The 22,273-nt window shown below is 22.8% G+C and overlaps 1 protein-coding gene across 13 annotated transcripts in view; it reads left to right on the forward strand.

The window, feature by feature from the left end:
• LOC127277742 (protein retinal degeneration B) overlaps window positions 1–22,273 on the forward strand; it is a 59,262-nt gene that overhangs the window by 33,860 nt on the left and 3,129 nt on the right. For 2 of the 13 annotated variants that reach the window (XM_051299067.1, XM_051299078.1), the window contains exons 3-20: window positions 1,367–1,479; window positions 3,039–3,375; window positions 3,997–4,136; window positions 4,968–5,085; window positions 5,462–5,843; window positions 7,432–7,598; window positions 8,388–8,420; window positions 9,791–9,895; window positions 10,222–10,410; window positions 11,562–11,724; window positions 12,099–12,506; window positions 13,496–13,782; window positions 14,124–14,276; window positions 14,499–14,761; window positions 14,995–15,260; window positions 17,588–17,737; window positions 17,836–18,016; window positions 18,418–18,692. In XM_051299067.1, the coding sequence (XP_051155024.1) occupies window positions 1,402–1,479; window positions 3,039–3,375; window positions 3,997–4,136; window positions 4,968–5,085; window positions 5,462–5,843; window positions 7,432–7,598; window positions 8,388–8,420; window positions 9,791–9,895; window positions 10,222–10,410; window positions 11,562–11,724; window positions 12,099–12,506; window positions 13,496–13,782; window positions 14,124–14,276; window positions 14,499–14,761; window positions 14,995–15,260; window positions 17,588–17,737; window positions 17,836–18,016; window positions 18,418–18,692 (3,695 nt within the window). In that variant the 5' untranslated portion in view covers window positions 1,367–1,401. Of the gene's footprint in view, window positions 1–1,366; window positions 1,480–3,038; window positions 3,376–3,996; window positions 4,137–4,967; window positions 5,086–5,461; window positions 5,844–7,431; window positions 7,599–8,387; window positions 8,421–9,790; window positions 9,896–10,221; window positions 10,411–11,561; window positions 11,725–12,098; window positions 12,507–13,495; window positions 13,783–14,123; window positions 14,277–14,498; window positions 14,762–14,994; window positions 15,261–17,587; window positions 17,738–17,835; window positions 18,017–18,417; window positions 18,693–19,592; window positions 19,710–21,135; window positions 21,428–22,273 lie in introns of all 13 variants that reach the window. The other 11 variants (XR_007842400.1, XR_007842401.1, XM_051299070.1 and 8 more) reach the window with 11 other exon arrangements.

The following is a 22,273-nucleotide window of genomic DNA, read 5'->3' on the forward strand; positions in this document are numbered from 1 at the left end:
AATTCGTTTTTTTCAGATTTAATTAATTTCTTGAATCAATTTTTAAAAATTTATTTTTCTATATATATATATATATATTTGATAATAAGACAAGATTTTTGTAATTTGAAAAATTTTGAAAAATTCTAATAAACGAAATCATTCTCTTTTGCTCCAATAAATTATTTACAAAATTACTAATGAAAAATAAAAAAAAAAAAATTCATTGAAAAATTTAATTATTAATTTATTTTTTGATACAGAAAATAATATTTTATAGAAGGAAAATTTAAAAATTAAAAAAATTAATTTTTCGTTCATTCGAACTTTTTAGAATTTTAGGCACAGATTTTTCTCTTTAATCCGAATTTGAAAAGAAAAAAAAATTAATTAAATTGAAAATCAAAAAATAAAATAAAAAATAAGTAAATAAAAAAATAATTAAATAATATAGATAATAAAATAGAAAAATAAATAAAATAATTAATATAATGGTATTAAATAATAATATTGATAATTATAATAATAATTTTTTGAACTTGAACAGGTGTTTATATATATATATTTATCGAAGGGGGAAATTAGAATCTTAGTTTGCTCCGTCCTTTGCTAATAGATTCAATTATCAATTTGTTTGCAGAAGCCTGGGCCAATTGTTTAAGCGTGATGAAAGAATCTAGGCCAGTCCCTGTAGAGCAAGGTTTTGCGTGGAAACTTGTACTATAGAAACACTAGCTCGTTGCACTTGATGTGCTTCCATGTTGGTGAAGAGAATTTTCAAATTGTGTTGGTTAACATCATCCAGTGTCTCTCTATTATATATATATAAAGGAGAGGGTCACTATCCCTGATTATACGTGTGCCACCCTGGACACATTCATTTAATATAGAAAACGATATGAATCGTTATATATATACTCTATATATTGTTCTTGTGCTTAGAAACTCAAATACATCATGATAATAACAATAATAATAATAGTGTTTCCCTTTTGTATAATATACCCTCAAGATTATGAATTAAACCATCAGGCTCAATTTAGCAGCGTAAGGCAAAAAAAAAATTCCTCTTTTATTCTCTCTCGTCGTAATTAAAAAAAAAAAGGAAAAATATATTTAGAAACAAGAAAATATATTTTTCATTGTTAAGTTTTTTTGTTTCAACACAAAAAAACTACTGGAAAATACAATAATTTTTTCTAATTTAGTTTGAAAAAAAAAACTAATAAAAAATTTTTTATTTATTTTATTTATTATTCTCTTATTTCTACATTTATTTTTATTTTTCAAATCAATTTAATAAAAAAAAAATTACATCTACTTTTAAAAATATGAAAATTTATTATTTTAATGTTTGAAAAAAAAATGTTTTTTTTTCTGTTTTCAGAAATGTGTAGATAGCAATCGAGGGATTCCATCAAGATGTTGATAAAAGAATATCGAATACCTCTACCCTTGACGGTGGAGGAATATCGGATTGCTCAGCTGTACATGATAGCGGTAAATATTTAGAAAATGTCCTTGAAAATTAGAAGAAGAAAAAAAACCACGTTTCACTAATATTTAGAGAAAAAAAAAGGAAAAAATTAGAAAAACAGTTTTTTTTATTCATAAAGTTCTATTTTATAGGTATTTTAAAAGACAATTTTTTTTTCAAATTTTTCATTTTTATTTTTCTATGAAAATGTTGAAAATCCATAAATATAACATTCCATTATGATAATGTTAAAGGAAAATATTAAAAATTGATATTTTTTCATCCGAATAATAATTCAGTAATCAAATTAAAATTTATGGTATTTTTTTAGGAAATTTTTTTTTTTTTTCATAAAGATAAAACAGTCGTTTAATGTTTCAAAATACCGATCTCCTCGTCAGAATTTATTAATCTAATTATCAAAATATTTTCATAATTATGTAATATTTATAGGTCAGAGAAAATTTTTTCAAATTGCAAATTTAAAGAAAATACAACTATAACCATTAATTATTCTGAAAATCGATTTCGAAATGTTAAAACATTGTTTTATCTCTTTTTTGATTCCGGAAAATTACATAAATTATTTTAATTGATTAGAAGAAAAATAAATACGATATTTAAAATTATATTAAATAATAAATTATAATAATTAAATTAATATTAATAAATATAATCATTTTTGCCTAAGATTCATTTTAAAAAAAAAGTTTACAGTGAACTTTAAAAATTTTATGTGCCTAAAGTTCTGATCATTCAAATGAACGAAAACATTTGTTTACTATATTTTTAGCTTCAAATTTTATAAAAACAAAAAAAAAAAATATTGCTTTCTGTATATCCAAAAATAAATGAATAATTTATTAAATATTTAATTTTAAATTTTTAAATTTTTAAATTTTAAATTTTTTATTTTTATTATTCAAATAATTTATAGACCACAAAAAATAATTTCGTTTATTTGAACGCTCAGAATTTCAAGTAATTTATTATTTATTTACTTATTTATTATTATTATTATTATTATTATTATTTTATTATTTATTTATTTATTCAAAAAATCTGAAAACTGTTGTTAGTTATTTCTTGAATGTTCTAAATATAATAAATAAAATAATAAATATAATAAAATAGTAATAAAAAATTAATATAAAATTATTTTTTTAAAAAAAGTTGTCTTAAAGGTCAATTTGTAGAAAATTGTTGAATAAAATAATTAAAACAAAAAAAATGTTAAATCAGAAAATTTTTTTAAGATTTGAACTTTCAAATTTAAAAAAAACGTTTAAATCAAAAATTATTATTTATATTCTTTTTATTATTATTTCATTTATAGATTTGAAAGCAAAAATTTAGAATAATAATAGCTTCAAATTTTGATTCATTAAATTAGTCATTAATTGTTTTTCTTTTTTGATACGTAAAGTACGTAATTTTTAATGTTGAAGGCGCTTCGAGGCCTGCTTTTAATAATAATTTAATTTGATATTTATTTATATATTTATTTATTCTATTTATATTTATTTCCATTTATTCTGTAATTTAATTAAAACAATCAATCATTTTTTATCAAAAAATGCAGAAAAAGTCGAGGGAGGAGAGCAAAGGTGCCGGAAGTGGTGTCGAGATAATTGTAAATGAACCGTACACAAATGGTCCAGGAGGAAATGGTCAATATACACATAAAATTTATCATGTTGGAAGTCATTTGCCCGGTTGGTTCAAAAGTTTATTACCAAAATCGGCATTGACAGTCAAGGAGGAGGCATGGAATGCTTATCCATACACAAAGACACGATACACTTGTCCTTTTGTTGAGAAATTCTCTTTAGAAATTGAAACTTATTATTATCCTGATAATGGACATCAGGAAAATGTTTTCAAACTTAGCGGGAGTGATCTCAGAAATAGAATTGTTGGTACGTCGCACAAGGTTTTATTGATTTAAAAAAAAAAAAATGATGATGATGATAGAAGACGATAGAAGGGAGAAAATTTTGTTTCTTATTTATATACAAAGTATTTATCTTTCGCAAAATTTTCCTCAATTCTATTACTATAAAAATTATTTAATTTATTTGATAACAAGAAAATAATATAAAATTAACGCGGCTCTAAAAATTATAGAAAAATTACGATTTATCGGAATTTTTGTTTACAAATTGTAATTTGAAATTTTTAAGTATGGCTAAAATGAAATCAAATGACAATTTTTGTAAATAAACAATTCGGATAAATGAAGATCCGATAAAGTGAAAATTGTCGCATTTAAAAATTTGATTCGAAATTTTTCATTAAATGAGAATTTTTCTAAATGAAAATTCGGTTTTATTATTTTATTAGAATTCTGCTAAATGAAAATTCGGTCTTATTGAAATTTGATTAAATGAAAATTTAGTGAACTAGAGATAATTTGCAAATTAAAAAAAAATTATCTCAAATTAATGTTTTAACTAAAAAATTTCATTTGCTAATTTATGCATTTTCTATAGAAATTTTTATTAATTATTATTTTTAAAGAATTTGAAAATTATTTCCAGATCTTATTGACGTCGTGAAAGATCCGCTCTATGGAGCAGATTACGTGAAAGAAGAGGATCCAAATTCGTACATATCGGAGAAGACTGCAAGAGGTCCTTTAACGGAAAATTGGCTGGATGAATATTGGAATGATGTTAAGGTAAAAAAAAATATCCTCATTTTTAGAAATATTTCATTTTTAACAAAAATAATATCAGCTCGAATTACATTTTGCCATTTTATTTCTATTTAAAAAAAAAATTACTTTCTAGAAATTTAAAATTCTATAACCCAAAAAATATAGGACAAAAGTGGACAAAAGAAAAATGAAGCTTATTTTTTGCAGAAAAAAAATTCTAAAATCTTTTTATATGAAAATTAAATAAAAATGTTTCCCAAATATTGACAAAAAATAATATATTCCCAATTTTACGAAAAATTCTTTAATAATTCCCAATTTTTCCAAATAATAGTAGCTTTGAGTTTTTCTTCAAAATAGAAAAACAAAGTTTATTTTGCAGACAAAGAAAAATGTTTTTCTAAAATTTTTTCACATGAAAAGTAAATAAAAATGTTTTCAAAACATTGACAAGAATTAATAAAAAAAAAGTACAAATTTGATGCTAGTTTCAAATTATTGTAGAAAATAATATGAAAAATTGCAAAAAAAAATTACATTTTCAAATTGTAATTATAATTTATCTATAATAAAATTTATATTAATAAAAATATGGTGTACAATATTTCAAAAGTTATATTCAACAAAGTAAAAAATGTTATTATTTAAATTCATATAGAATTTTTATTAAATTCGATATGTGGAAAAAAGAAACCTATAACAAAGTTTATGTAATTTTATTTTTTTTTTTTTTTTGTTTTATATAAATAGTTTAGAGCGACATTTCAATGACCTGGTTTTTTGTTATTCTTTAAATTGAATTTCAGTGCGAAGGAAATTCGTATATTGAAAAAATTTTATTTTTGTTTTCAGGGAAAATCACAACCAACGCCTGCGGGAAAATCTCTGATGTGCGCCTACAAATTATGTCGTGTGGAATTTCGTTATTGGGGAATGCAAACGAAATTGGAAAAATTCATTCACGATGTGGGTGAGTTTTACTCAAAAAAAAAAATAAATGAGAATTTTAATTAATAATATTTCTTTTAATAGGGTTCTGTTATATTAATACAGTTTTTTATTATTTATTTATTTACATTTTAAATGGGCAACAAAAATTACTACAAACGGAGTAAAAAGCTATTAAATAATTTTATTTTTGATTTTAATTTTATTAAAATTTTTATTTTTGAATATTAATAATTAATATTCATGTTTTAATATTGATAAATATTTTTTTTAGTACAAACGTTTTTTTTTTAATTGACACAGAGTTTTTTTTTACCAATTAACATTTTTTTAAAAATAGAATTCAATTTTCAAATTTTAAATAAAAAATCATATTTTTTTCGCTTTTTTTTTACTAGCCCTGAGAAAGACAATGTTGAGAGCACATCGACAAGCGTGGGCTTGGCAGGACGAGTGGTTTGGTTTAACGATGGATGATATAAGGGAAATAGAGCGACAAACGCAACTTGCTCTTCAGAAAAAAATGGGCCTCGCTGAATCGGGCGAGGACGATGAAGACGAGGAGGAGACACTCGGTACTTCGAATACAATTTCGACACCTCAGGATTCGAATGTCGCTAAAACTCTTGCTGCCACTTTGGGAAGTATTGAGAAAAATGAAGATCCCCAAAGTCCCCCGTCTCTTAGAAAACCGTCCGACATTCCAATAATCAACACAGCCGTCAGTTCTGAGGGCGAAGCATCACCCGAGGATTCGCCCATTGAAACAACAGCTCCTCGGTATGTATATTTCATTTGAGAAATTTATATTATATTATTTTTTGTATTAATTTTTAACTAAAATTATTTTTTAAATTAATTTATTTTGAATAATTTTAAAAAAAAATTCTTTAAAAATTTAATATTATTTTAAACTATTTTTTAATTAAATTTTTTTTTGAAATTCAACAATTGTTTAAAATTAAAAAAAAAAAATTAACAAATAAAATGTCCAAAATTTTCAAATTATAAAACAACTTGAAATTCAATTATTTTCAAAATTTTTCAATTTAAAACCTTTTAAAATTTAATTATTTCTAAAATTCAATTATTTTTAATAATTTTTCAAATATTTCTCTTCAAAAATTAAATTCTCTAAAGAAGTTTTCAATAAAAAGTTTTTAAAGTTGAATTTTTTTCTGTAATTTCTAATAAATCCTTTATCAATAGAAATCATAAAAAATTTCAATTAAAAATCACTTGAAGTTCAATTATTTTTAAAAATTTGAAAATTGCAAATTTTTGAAAATTCAGTTACTTTTAAAAATTGCTATCTAAATTTATTTCATAAATTATTTTCAATTTAAAAAAAAAATTATTGTCTGAAATTTTTAACAGTAATATTTTTAAATGCAATTATTTCTAAAAAAATAAATAAGTAAATAAAATAAACTATACCTCTTACAAAATTCAATTATTTTTAATAATTTTAATATTTCTTTAAAAAATATTAAAAATATTTCAAATATTTAGAAAGATAGATGTTTATTCATTGATATTACAATATGTTTCATATCTTTTAACAGCCTTTCCTTTCATAGATAAACGTATAAACTATAACAAAAATAAATATTTAAATTTTGCTTCCAAAAATAAACAAACACTTTAATTTAGATTTTTTTTTACGTAAAAAACTATTTCTAACTCAATTAGTTTATTACACAATTTTTTTTATCACAATTATCTTTCAAATTCGTAATCAGTTTACTTTTCCAAAGATTAAAATTCAAATATTTAAAAAAAGTTTCAGAATAAAAATTTAAAATTCAATTATTTAAAAAAATTTAATTTAAAAATCTGTTCAACTTAATTATTGTCCGAATTTTTTTTTTTTATCCTTAAAACTAAAAACTATGAAAAATTTTTTTAATTCCACTAATTTAATATAAATAACTATAAAATAAAATAAAAAAAAAATAAAATAAATATCTATAACTATAAATAACTATAAATAACTATAAATAACTATATAATAACTATAATAACTATAACTAAATAATTTTAGTTAATATGAATTTAAATTTACTAAATAATATTATGAATTTACTAATTTTGTTTAATTTTTTCAGTTTTAAAATAAATTAAAAATTTGGAATTTTGATTAACTTATTTTATTATTGATTAATTGTTGACTATTTTAAAGAATACATTTATTTATTAATTTAATTATTTTTCCAAAAAGTTTAAAAAAAATTAATTTAATTCAAATTTTACTGATTGAAAATTTTTATATCTATTCAAATTTTTGTTCAATTTATTTTTGTTTTCATTTTATTTTTTTCTATTTATATTAGAAACAGAAAATTCTTATTGTTGCTTGTGAATTTAGACCGACACAGAAAGTGGAACCAGAAAAATCCTGGAAAAAATCAACAGCATCTCTGCCATCTCCAAATTCATCGAAAAATTTCGATATTCAAATTGCAAACTGGCGAATGGAAAGTATTGTGAGAGAATCGGAATCGGGAAGTGATGACGAATTTTTTGATTGCCAAGGTAAGTGTAGTATTTTTTGGCGTTTCTTTTCCTTTTCCTTTTTTTTGGTTATTTCTTTCTTGAACTATTAAAATTTTTTTTTCTTTGTTTTTCTGAACGAATTTCATTTAAATTGAAAGCATGGCTCTCATTTATATTATATTAGATGAAATTTAACAGTTATGATTTATGATATATTAATAGAGTTCGATACAGTTTTAAATATATAAGAAGTGAATGCTGCCTTTTGGCGTTGCTTCTTTTAGGGCATGATGATTTTAAAAAAAAATTTTTTTTTTTAGCGTGAAAAAAATTTATTCGATTGATTAATTTTATATAGTGTTTATTTTAAAGTGATATGCTCGATTCTATAACTGAAAATGATAATCATTACACAATTCATTGAATCGTAAACACGAGCTATAGCTTTCACAGTTTTTTGTGTCGTTCTGATGAAAAGAAAAAAATGGGCATTTACAATTTTTTTAAGATTTTTTTTCTAATATTTGCTTGTTTTTTTTTTGAGAAATCGAAATATTTTTTTTTTTGATTTTTTATGATGAAAAATATAATTTTCAAAATTATTTATCGTAATAATTTGCCACTTTATAATTTATCAATTATATAATTATTTGGCTAAAAAAGTTAATTTTTTTTTGCGATTTAAGTTCTGAAAAAAATTACTTTTTTGAAATTTTTTTTTTAAATAAATGTTTCAATGGAAGAAAAAAAAACCCATTTTCTTCATCAGGGTGGCAGGGTTATTGTCTTTATGTTTACTCTCTGTTTCCTTCTGCACTCGCAAATCAGCAGCTGGGTTCATTATACCTACTATTCGCAAAGGTAGGACACGTAGATAATGAAGCTAGATTAGGGGACTTGATTTTAGGCATGAATTTTCTATTCTTTTTTTCATTGCTCCTAAATTTTTGAGTAAATAACCAAACGTGGATCATGTTTCCAAAAAAAAAAAAGTGTTTTTAAAAAAATTTTGTCCATTATAATTTTCGAATATTTATAAATTATAAATTATAAATTATAAATAATAATTTAATAACGAAAATTTAAATTCTTCCAAAACAAGAATAGCCCATTTTTTGAAATAAATTTTACTGACAAAATTATTTAATTTTTTTCCTTTTTTTATTATTTTATTATTTTATTATTAATATTATTGAAAAAAAAATTTAATTTCAATAAAAATACTTGATATTTAATTTAATATTTAATAAAACGTGAAAAATGTAAAAAAAGAAGGAAAATTATTTGAAAATTAGAAAATTTTTATTAAATTAAATTTTAAAATTTAAATATATTATTAAATTTTTATTAGAAAATTTTCATTCAAAAAAGTGAATGTTATGGAAGAATTTTTCTTTTCTGGTTTTTTTTTTGCCTTTTTTATTTTCCATCGTTGAATTTTACATTTTTTTTTATGTAAATAATTTTTTAGAATAGAATTTTTTTTTTCGTTGAAAATTCATATCAGTAGAGTAGTTAAAATTTGAACAAAGTTCATGTCTTCTCTTCTAGATGAATAATTTTGAAATCTTCGTTAAGAAAAATTGGGATTTATTAAAAAAAACAAAAGCATGAGCTTCTTGGCTGTTTTTTTAACAGATAATAATTTTATTAATTCTACTTTTTTACAATTATCTATTTTCCGATTAATAAAAGGGTAACTTCTTTATGATACTTATATTTTTGTCTTCCTTTTTGAAATGTTATATACGTCTGATGAATAAAAATTTATTTACAGACGAAATTAATTCTTTAATTATATAATTTATTATAAAAATGATATAAACAATGTAAATAAATAATAATAATAATAATAATACCTAATAATAATAATAATATTATAAAAATAATATGGTAATATTGATAATAATAATTTAATAAATAATATTATTAATAATAAAAAAATTAATTGCAATATTAACATGAAATAAAATTGATTAAATTTTATTAATATTGAAAAAAATTAATTAGTTAATTAATTTACTGAATAAAAAGAAAAGAATTTTTTTTTTTTGAATTTTGTAATTAAAGAATTAATTATTTTCTTCTTCAAGATTAATTCGTTCGCATTAAAGAAGTCTTCTCAAGTATTTTGGTAATGTTTTTGAATGGAGTTGATTAAAGTTTTTTTTTTTGAAAAGTAGTAAGAACTTGATGCAAAAAGTAGACTGAACTTTGTTCTGATCATACAGAGGACTTGGGGGATAACTCATCATTATGTAAATGGAGTTCTTTGGATCTTCTAGCAGAAGTTGAAGATTCTACGTCTCCGACAGCAGTGACTGCCTCAAAACAAGGTGAGAAAAACTTCTATTCTATATATATATATATATATATGATTTTTCAAATTTTCATTCTCTCAGAGAGATAAAAATAAAAAAACTCTAAAATTTAATTTTTTTGTTATGTTAATTTAAAATTTTTACATAATACCATTTATTTATGTAAGAAATTTTGTCACTTTTATTCTGCTAAATAAATAAATAAATAAATATTAGAAATTGAGATTTTTTTCGATTATTGGAGAAATAAAAATGAGAAGGAAAAAATATTTAATATAAATAAATAAATAAATACTAATTATAATAAATAAATAATAATTGTGATTTTTTATTAATTTTAGAAGAAGATTCGATATTTTCCACATCGTATTTGCAACGAGTTGCGAGTGAACGAAGTAGTAAACGATTACAAATTAGAACGTCTACGAGTGTCGATGTCTCTTGTATTCCATCACCACAACAATCGCCCACACATCAACCCTGCAGGACAACAGTTTTATTACTCGTCATGCATGCCGGCAGTGTTCTCGGTAAGTTTCAAAAAAAAAAAAATTATTTTTGTTCTCATTTATTTTTCGGAAAAATTAAAAAAAAAATTTCCTATAACTGAGTGTCTATTTATCGAGATTAGAAAGAAATATTGCCTCGAACTGAGAATTTTATTAAACAAATAAATTTTTACCACAATTTACTGTTTTAAATTAATTACATTTAGTACGAATTTTATAATGTATATAATTTTTTGTTTAAATTAAGTTTTATTTTTATTTTACTTATTTCTATATTTAACATAATTTTTTTTTATGGCTGATTCTTTATTTCAGTGAAATTTCAAAATTTTTTTTTTTTACAGAATTTGTAGAATTGAAATTTTGTAACAGATAAATTTTCATTTAAAAGAATTTTTATTTAAAGAAAACTCTTTTTCAGTCGAATTTGCATTAAACAATTTTTTGGTTAAAATGAATTTTCGATTAAAATAATTATTATTTTACAAAAATTTCTGTTTGGCACAAAAATTTTTATTTGAAAAAAGAAATATATATAATAAAATAAACTAAATTTTTTATTTAACAGAACTTATATTTAGCCGAATTTTCATTAAATAATTTAATTATTAAAACAAATTTTCTTTTAAGAGAATTCTTATTTAACCAAAAATTTCTATTTAACACCATTTTTAAATGCGAAAGAATTTTTATTTTTTTAACCAATTTTTTTTTTATTTGTCTGAATAAACAACTAAAATTAATATTTTAGGACGAATTTTAAAATTAACCTTAAGATTTTCTAGTTTATTTAATTTTCAAATTCGTGTAGAAATAAAATTATAATAAATACAAAAAATAATCACACAGTGTCCAGCGGACTTTGAAATACTTGAAAGTCATTGAATTTTATAACAAAATCTTAAATTATTAAAATTTTCTAAAATATTTAATGATTTTTATTTTTTAATATTTAAAATATTAATAAAATTTAAATTCATTTTTTCCTTTTTCTCTTTAAAAAAAAAATTAAAATTTTTGAAAATTCTACATTGAAAGTGAACCTTGAAAAAAATTGATTTTTGATCTTGAAAAACCTTGAATTTTGTTTCAAAAATCGATTGACACTCTGATTAGAGAAATTTAATTATAATTGAAATAAAAAACATATAATAAATGAAAATGAATTTTAGATGCCAATGTTGATTTGCCGGCGAAAAAATCGGATATCACGACCTTCAGGGGAGCCTTTGAATCGGTGATGAGACAACATTATCCAAGTATGGTTGGTCATATAGATGTTAGATTAGTTGCTTGTCCATCAATTTGCAGCGAGGGACTTGGTATTCTCTCCATGTGAGTTGAATTAATGGGACACATGACTGTTCCCCAAAATCTCATTAGTCGACACATGTTACTGTAAATTGAATTTCATTCGGTAGAACTGACATTTTTTTGTTATTTATTTATTTTTACACTGAATTTCAAACCGAAAGTTTTATTTATATTATTAAATTTATTAAAAATTCAAAATTCAAACCTTACGATAGGATCAAAAATTCCGATTTTTTTTAAAAATTATAGTCATACTTTGTGAATTTTTCGGAATTTAAAAGAAAAAAGGAATTTACATCAATCTAGATTTTTTTCTGCCCAATATACAGTGATAATAATTTTTTGAATTACCTATAATTATTTTTGAATTTTTTTTTTTTTTCTCTTACTTTCAGTTTGAGTCCCTATAGTTTCGATGTGTCACCATCATGTATGGATACACCTCAAGTAACTCACGATACAATACCAATTGGTGCAATTCCACTATTGGCAAGTTCAAGTTCCGAATATCAAGACTCCGTCTCGAAAGTGATTAATACAGCGAATCAAGTTTATCAAGATTTCATTAGAAGCGAAGAAGGCAAAGGTTTTAATGGACAAGTTTGTTTTATTGCTGATTCAGTTGGATCGATATTAGCCTATGATGCACTTTGTCGAACATCACAATATCATTCGAGAAATGGAAGTGAAAATAGCATTTTAGAAAATGACAATCAAACGACAGATAATAATGGTGGCGGTGGCGTTGAGGATGGTAAACATTTATCAGCTCCATCGCCAAGAAGAAGATCATCATCAACAAGGTATTTTACTCTTTTTTTACGCTGAGAAAGTTTTTTTTTTTTTAATCGAATTTCAATTTTACTAAATTGAATTTTCTTTCAAAAAAAATTGGAAATTTTTAAAAATTAATTTTTTTATTTATTTCAATTTGCATTTGAATTCAATTATTTTTAGTCGAATTTTTATTTAAACAAATTTTCAATGGGAAATTTTATTTATTTTTTATATTATTACATAGTTTTCTATGTAATGGAATTTTTCAATTAATAGTATTTGTGTTTAGAATTTCTATTGTTTAGCCAAATTTCTATTTACTCAAATTTACCATTTAGCGAAATTTTTACTTAACTTAATTTATTTGTCCGATTTTTTTCTTATTTAGCCGAATGTTTTAGCTAAATTTCCAATTAATAAGGTTTATTTTTTTAAAACAGAATTTCTATTTAACATTATTTTTCAAAAGTATTTATTTTTCCGTGATTTTATTTATTATTCAATTTAATCGAATTTTTATTTAACAAAATTTTGCATTTAGTAAATTTATTCATCGAATCGTTAATTTTTTAACTGTAAGTAAAATAAATAATTAATTTTTATCCCAAAAAAATGTAAATTATTACATTTAAAATAAATTCAATTTAATTTTTCAAATTAATTCAAATATTAAACCAAATTTTCATTTCATTGAATTTTGTATAAATTTATAAGATGCCAAATTTTGCTAAATAAAAATTCGGCTAAATATATATTTTTAAAATGTATAAATTCGGTGTAATGGAAATCAAGCTAAATAGAAATATTGAAAATGTAAATTCATTTTTAAACAGAAATTCTTTCAAAAGAAAATTGTGCTAAATGAAAATTCTCCTCCAAATTAAGAAGTCAATAAAATAATTTAATAATTTAATACATTTTTATAAAAAAAAATCAATAAAAATTTGTTATTATAATATAAATTTGTTTATTATTAATAACATGTCTTCCCTTTTTTCTTTCTTTTTTTTTGCAGCGATCATTCTCAACAATGTAAATTAGAATTTGAAGTAAGCGAATTTTTCATGTTTGGAAGTCCCTTGGGTTTGGTGTTGTCTTACAGGAAAATCTCCTCGAACGATGATAAAAGCAGTAATATTCCAAGGCCGGCCGTTAATCAAGTGTACAATATGTTCCATCCCACTGAACCGGTAGCTGCTAGATTAGAGCCTTTAATTTCAGCGAGATTCTCCCTTTTGCCACCAGTTAACGTTGCCCGATATCAAAAATATCCACTTGGGAACGGTCTACCTTGTCATTTACGTAAGTTATTAAATTAGAAAAAAAGAAAACAAACAAAATATTTAATCATTTTTAATAATTCATAAATTCTAATAAATAATTTCTTAGAAAAAAAAAACAAATTTTATTGTATTTAGATATTTTTATATTAAGAAAAATATAGAAAGTAAAAAATATTTTACCAAATAATTTTCTAATTCAAAATTGAAAAATATGGGAAAATTTTTGTTATACAGAAAAAATGTTAGGGAAAATTATAATTAAAATTTTGTGTCAACCCTGTTATTCTTTTGATATTTATTTATATTATTTATATTTTTATTTATATATTCTATAATATATTTTTTTAAATAATTTTCTAGTGGATGCAATTCAGTCTAATCCACATTTCTTCACCGATGGTTTGAACGTTCCTAATGCAACGTTTTCAACAATGCGACGACTCTCGGATATTTCCATTCAGAGTTCCATGTCAGGAATGATTGACACTATTCCATTGCAAGCTGTTTCTGCCCGTGAGAATGAAATTTCATTTACTTTTTTTTGCAGATAAAAATATAATTTTAAACTTTCAAAAATAGATAAAAATTTGAATAATAAAAAAAAAAAAATTGAAAAATAATAAAAAAAAAATTTGAATTATTAAACAAATTGAAAGAAAAATAATTTAAAAAAAAATTCTCATATTTTTCAAAAAAAATTTTTAATATTTTGTCTATTTTTTGTTGTTGTTGTAGTAATGCAAAAATGGTGGGGAACAAAAAGGATAGATTACGCATTATATTGTCCTGAGGGTCTTGCCAATTTTCCCGCGAATGCATTGCCTCATCTATTTCATGCGAGTTATTGGGAATCGTCGGATGTTATTGCCTTTATTTTACGACAATTGAGCAGATTTGATTTGCCATTACTTTCTAATGAAGAGAAAGAGCTCACATGCTTCCGTCCAGGTCAGCCGCGAGAGAAATGGAATAAAAAACGCACTTCCGTTAAATTAAAGGTACTTTTTCAAATTGAATTAAAATTTTTTTATATAGTTTATCTATTTTGATTAATATTTAATTTAATAAAATTCAAGGTGAGTTAATTTTTGTTGAATCAATTTTTTTTTTTAAATTTTGTTTATAATTTTAAAAGTAATTTCAAAACAATATATAATAAAAAATTTTCATTGAATTACAATTGTGTAATTATAGTATTGGGAATAATGAAGGAGTTAATTTGAAATTACAGAGTGTGGCTGCGAATCACAGAGCAAACGACGTGATTGTAAGAGAGGGTGTGCCACAAATTCTAGTCGCTAGATTTATGTATAGTCCAATAGATGTGATTGCGTTAACGGGTGAAAAAGTAGACATTCATATCATGAGAGATGCACCGGCCGGCGAATGGAGTTATCTTTCTACCGAAGTCACGGATAAAAATGGAAGAATTGTTTACCGGATTCCCGATGAAAAGGCTTTGGGTTATGGTCTTCATCCTATTAAAATGGTAGTCAGGTAAGTTTCTTCAAAAATTATTCACAGTCTTTGAAACACTTTTTTGATACTTTTTTTTCGACAAGGCTACTTTTTAACTACTAATTTTGTCCAAAAGCCACTAAATGCTACTTTTTTCAAAAAATAATTTTAAAAATGACAGAATTCAAGAATTTTAAATTTTAGCGAATTTTTTGATTCCTAGAAGCTCATCAAGTTCTACTCAATAGAATTTTTAATTTGTCAATTTTTTTTTTGACAGAATTTTTATTTTACAAAATTTTTCTTTTGGGTAAGTCCACGTCAGAAATATCAGAATCTGCAAGTGGTTCTTCGATTTTAATGATACTTGGTAAAATTATAGCTTTATATAAGAAGTAAAAGGAATTTTTAAAATATCTAAAATTGTAGTAGTTATATCACTTTTAATTTTGATACTGCATTTTTTTCTTTCCTTTATATCTCGGTCAATTTTCAACCGATTTTGATGAATCAAAAACGATTTTTTTCAGAAAATTACGTATTTTCAGAAAATTTTAAAATAAAAATAAAATTTTCTTATTTAAATAGAAAAAAGTAAAAAACAAAATTTCTTTTAGATTTTTTTTCAATTTCGACCTCTTTTTTTTAATTTTTAATTTTTTAATAATAGTCCTTTTTATTTCATCTTTAATTTAAAAAAAAATTCATCCTGGAGACTTTTTTAGATCTCGTGATATTTTCCTTTAAGTATTATAAGTCTTCATCAATTTGAAAACCGCAGGACTTGCTTCTATCATTTCTTTCATTTGTTTGTTGAAATTTTTTATGGTTATGAATAAATATTTGTTTTAGAATCCTCTAAAAGAAAGCGCTAAAAACTTCAGCTACAATTTCAGGTTGCATTGTTAAGGTTTCATTACAATTTATTTTAAATTATAAATATTACAAAAAATAAAAACTTTGCTTCAAATCTATTAATAAAATATTGATTTGCTTGAATTTTCACTTGTTTTAGTCAAGTAATTTCAAAATAAAAACATTATTACGCGAATGTTTCTAGTTTGTAACAATAATATTATAAAACAAATGAAAGTAGAAACACAAATCTGGATCCTAGTTTTCTTGACATGTGGATATTTAAAGAACGATATCACGAGATCTAAAAAAGTCTCCAGGATGAATTTTTTTTTAAATTAAAGATAAAATAAAAAGGAATATTATTAAAAAATTAAAAATTAAAAAAAAGAGGTCGAAATTGAAAAAAAATCTAAAAGAAATTTTGTTTTTTACTTTTTTCTATTTAAATAACAAAATTTTATTTTTATTTTAAAATTTTCTGAAAATACGTAATTTTCTGAAAAAAATCGTTTTTGATTCATCAAAATCGGTTGAAAATTGACCGAGATATAAAGGAATGAAAAAAATGCAGTATCAAAATTAAAAGTGATATAACTCCTACAATTTTAGATATTTTAAAAATTCCTTTTACTTACACATTGCTCTTATATAAAGCTATAATTTTACCAAGTATCATTAAAATCGAAGAACCACTTGCAGATTCTGATATTTCTGACGTGGATTTACCCTTTTCTCAACCGTTTTTTTTTTTAATAATTCTAATTTACTATCTGAAATTCAAAAAATAATTGAATTTTAGAGTATTTTTAATTGAAAAATGTTTTAAATAATTGAAATGCCAAGATCTTGATTAAAGTTTTAAGAAATAATTGAATTTTTGAAGATTTTTAATTAAAATTGTTGTTTTAAAATATTAAATATTTTATATAAGCTTCCAATTCCAAGTTTTAGGATTTAAAAATTCGAATTACTTAAAATTCTACTCAATGAGAATTCTAATAAATTAGAAATTAGATTAAATTAGAATTCTTTGTCAAGAAACAATTGTGGGTAAAGAGATATTTTGTAAAATAAAAATTCTGTCAAATAAAAATTTGGTACTTTGAAAATTCCGTTGAGTAAATATTCGTTTAAAAAAAAAAAATTCTGTATTAAATGCTATTTTGTAAAATAAAAATTTATGTGAAAAATCATTTTTATAGAATAATCATACGCTGCTCTTACCGTTGTGCCAAAAACAAAAAGTTAATCGAAATTTAACAATTGATAATTTTTTTTTTTAAATAATCATGAGAAAAATGATGTTAATTTTATGCCTTAGAATTTTTCTATTTTTTTTTCTTTTTTCTTTTCTTTTTTTCTCCTTTTTCTAATTTTTCTTTTTCTTCATTTTAAAGATATAACACTATTTTGATACTTTTTTTTCAATAAGTTGTGATGAAAATAATTGAAATGAAAAAAGAAACAAACAGGCAAATAAATTTGCAAGTAAGAAATATTTTTTTTAGGGGCGACCACACGTCGGTAGATTTTTTCATGGCTGTGATACCACCTAGAACAGAGTGTGTAGTTTTTAGTATTGATGGAAGTTTTACTGCTAGCGTTTCTGTAAGTGGAAAGGACCCTAAAGTGAGACCCGGAGCTGTCGATGTTGTGAGGTATTTACGATTATTTTTACTATACTCCAATTAGAGTTTTTTTTTTAGTATTTATTTTGAGTGATTTATGGTTTTTCTAATTTTTTCAAATTTTTCAGACACTGGCAAGAATTGGGATACTTAATAATTTACATAACAGCAAGACCGGATATGCAACAACAAAAAGTTGTGTCCTGGCTTTCGCAACACAATTTTCCACATGGACTTGTCTCCTTTGCGGAAGGTATTAATAAGGATCCTCTACGTCCTAAGGCTGCGTACTTAAACAATCTTGTCCAGGTAAATCGATTTTTTATTTAAATTCTAATTTTCAAATTTATTTATTTACTTAAATATACGGAGAAAAATTTCGTGAATTAAATAGAAATTTTTTTTTTCTTTCCATTTATTAAAAAAAATAGTTTAGAGAAAAATTTACGTAAAATATTGTAATTATTTATTGAAACTGAAATTATTAATTATTTATCATTATTTTATTAATACTTGCAATTGAAAATTTTGCCATTCGTTTTAATGATTTTAAATTAAAAATTGTAAAAGTAATTCAATTTCCAAAGAATTTATTTAAAATTAATTTTAAAATTACAATTTCGAAAATAATTCCTATCTCTATTTATTAGAATTTAAAATGGGAAATTTTTTTTTTATCGAAAAAAAATGAATAAAATCATAATTTTCAGGAACACGGAGTGATTATTCATTACGCTTACGGTAGCAGTAAAGACATAAATGTCTATACGTCGATAAATTTAAAACCAAATCAAATATTTATCGTTGGTAAAGTTCCAAAGAAACAACAAGCATTAGCGACAGTTTTATCGGAAGGTTACGCGGCTCATTTGAGTACACTACAAGCTCATGGTGGTTCGCGACCTGCTCAGGGAAATGCCCGAATGGTCATTCCAAGGGGACAATTTGGACTTCCTGGTCAAAACACATCGTTGCGACGAAGAAGGTAAGTTGTTTCAAAAAAAAAAGAAATATTTTACCAAAATTGGAAATAATCTATATATATACGTTTCGGCTGCCTCTATTTTTTTCTTCTTCTTGAATTCCAAAAAGAATTTGCCATTTTTAACATTTTGTTTCAAGGAAAGAGGAATAGTCAAATATTAAATCAATAAAAAGAAACAGGAGGCAAAGTGATGATACAGAAAAAAAATTGAATTTAGGTTACGAGTTGCTTCAGGGAAGAAATATATATATATTTTTTTTTTTTAATGAAAGAGTGAATTTTTCAAATAAACCGGGAACGAAAGGTACTTTTTTTCCAAAATGGAAAATTATTTATTAGAATTAATAATAATAATAATCAAAATCCAAAATGTAGAATAGTTTGCAGCTTCTGCATATATATTTAATGAATAATTACAAAAAAAAAAAATCATTTGCATATTGTCCTGAAAATTTTATATTAGTTAAATTTTTAGAGCGAGGATTTTTCTACATTTTTCAATGTTGACAGATTTTTATTTCTCCGAGTAAATAAATTTCGAATTTTCGTTATTTGGATAAATAAAAATTCAAGTTTTTTTAAAAAAAAATGTAATAGTAAAATAAAAAAAATCGAAAATGAAGAATTAGTGGAATTTTTGGTAAAATTAATAATTATTGAAAAATGGAGAAATTTGATCATTTAGAGAGTTTCTTGTAGTTTATTGGTTGTGTTGCATTATTTATATATCTTTTCTGATATCAAAATATGGAGAGGGGGGGAGAAAGAAATAGAATTGTAAGAATTTTGGAAAAATGGATTTTTTTTTATTTTTTTTTTTTTGGGTGGGGGGGTGGTTTCGTTGAAGCGTGATGTTTGCAGTGTTTGTGCGTGAGAATAAGAGCCCCGGCTCTGTTCCAGTAACGACACAGCAGTCAGCTCGCCAGCGCGTAGCAACGTGCACTTAAAGCGGAAAGTCTACCTTAGTCACATCTAACACGCTCCTAAAATCTGCGTACAATTTACTAACTTACATTGGTAACTATCTCTCTTAGAATTTCTCTTTCTTCCCTTGCTAACACTCCTATACCGCTCAAACCATTAGGGTATATAGAAAAATTGTCTCACACTCCAAAAATTTTACTTGTTTAATATTTAATTTTACTTTTCAATTTTTTTTTTCTTCGACAAAAATAAATTTTTTTTTTTTTGGAAATTTACTTTAAACCGCACAAAAATAGTTCCAATTTCAAAGGATCAAAAATTTAATTTTCCAAAGTCCAAAAGAAAAAGGACCCAAAGTAGAAAATTTGCAAAAATAAACATTTTTTCAAAGTAAAAAAATTTTGAACGATGAAAGAAGTTGAGGGTTCAAAAGTTTTTTGAAAAAAATAAAGATTAAAAATTTAAGTTGTCGACGGGTTTTAAGATATTCAAAATTGTAATTATTATCAAGATAATTTTGAAAATTCGATACTACATTAAAAATTTAATATTATTTTGAATTTAAATTAATTTATATATTATTATTTTTTAAAATTCAAAACAATAATGCATGTCTTTTAAAATTTATCAATTTTTGGTCAAAATTATTTTATAAATTCAATTATTTTTAAAATTAAATTGTTTTATAAATTAAATTGTTTTGAAATTAAATTATTATGTAGTTTTTATTTTTATTGCTTGATTTAAAAAAAAATAAGAAAAACTTCAGTACCGCTATTTTAATATCACGAAGTGCAAAATTGATTAAAAATTTTATTTAAAACTAGAAAGTGCTTAGAAACTGTTTTTATTTAAATAAATCTTTCCTATTTTCAAAAATTCAAAAAAAAAGTAGAGAAATGAAGTTAAAAATTAAAAGAATAAATTTGTTTTTAAATAATTGAATTTAAAAAATAAAATAAATTAAAAAAAAACTTTCAATTATTTTTTCAAAATAAAATTGGGGGACAACAATTTTGGGAAATTATTTTTGCATATAATTAAAAATAAATTATGTTATATTTATTTTGGAAAAATAATTTTCTATATTTATAATTTATTTTATTATTTTCAAATTAAAATTTCTATTGTAATTTGTTCAAAATATTATTTTGTCAATTATTAAATTTGCAGGTAATAAAATAGATAACACGGAAATTTTTTTTTTGAAAAAATATTTTATAATTTTTGTTTTTTAAAAAATTAAAATTGTAAATAATATTTTTTTGTAACTACAAAAATTAAAAAAAAAAAAGATGATTCCAAAATTTAGTAAATATCTATACAATCTACAATATTAAAGTAAAATTGAGGATGCGTGAGACAATGAAAAAAAAAATCATTTTTTTTGTATTGCAGCTGAAAAATTATAGAGTTTTTTTTAGTGAAATAGAGTAGAAAAATCTCCCCGCAATGGGAAAAATGCGAACGGAATCGTTTCGAGTGTGGGAGGCTTTATGAGGTTCTTAATATATTCCAGGTGCCTGCTATGAGGATTTATCGCGTTGTGCAGCATAGCTAATATTTCATCCTACAAGCTGCCCAGCATCCTATGCTCAAAATACAAAAAATTTATTCTTTAAATGTCGACCGTTAAATACACAATATGTCCAGGATTTGTGGTTAAGCAGCTATAAATGACTCTCTCTCTCAATCTCTCACAACAAAAAAAAAATGAGATTAAATATCATTTTTCGTTTGAATCCAAAAAAAAAAAAAAAAAAAATAACAAAATAAAAACGAAATGGTCTCTCTCGCTTTTACATTCAAAGGTAAATGGGAATCATTGAAAAAAAAAATTTCCCAAATAAAAAAAAAAAAATTCTAGTTGAATGTTCAATGTTCACAAAATCAGCTGAATCTCCCACCAAAGAAAATTATTTTCTTTTAAAAATTATACATTAATTTCTTTTTGTATTTTATTTTTCATTTTTTTTAACTTTTAAAAAAATTAATTTATTTAAAAAAAACACGAGATCTCAAAAAAACTGTTTTAGAATATTTTTTTCTACAAAATATTTATAAAAAAATATACTTTTTAATTGTAAAAAATATTTTTCTTTACTAAAAAATATTTTTTATTTCTAAAATTTAATAATTAAATTTTTTTCCGTTTTTCTGTTTTTGGAATTTAATATGAAAAAATATCCAAATAAAGGTAAAATATTATTGTTTTATTTTATTATTTTTAATTTGGAAAAAAAAATTTTTTTGGTGGTAGGTCGAGCTGAGATAAGTGTTACAGAAAAAAAAAAATGGAGCATGAATGACAATGTTTTTAGAGCCTATAATTATGTAATGCACGATGATAGATGTTGGAGCTATCTCTTAAATAAACACCACAACTCGCGGACATAAGTTTAGGAGAATTTTTATTTTATATTTTTTAAAGCACGTTTAAATCATTTTAGGCGATTAGAAGGTAGAGGCAAAAAATCTTCATACAAATCACTTTTCTGCTGCGAAAAATTCATCAATGAGTGCTACAGAATTTCCATTCGATTTTTTTTTTGTTCTATTCTATAGCAAAAAAAAAAATTGCTAAATGAAATTTTCAAATTAAAATCTAAAGATAATAATTCTCGATAAAAAGAAGCGGAAAAAAAATTTTATTTTCA

The sequence above is a fragment of the Leptopilina boulardi genome, unplaced genomic scaffold (genome assembly GCF_019393585.1).
Source record: "Leptopilina boulardi isolate dan_hultmark-lab unplaced genomic scaffold, ZJU_Lbou_2.1 LbouV2_179, whole genome shotgun sequence".
In the NCBI taxonomy this organism is placed as follows: domain Eukaryota; kingdom Metazoa; phylum Arthropoda; class Insecta; order Hymenoptera; family Figitidae; genus Leptopilina; species Leptopilina boulardi.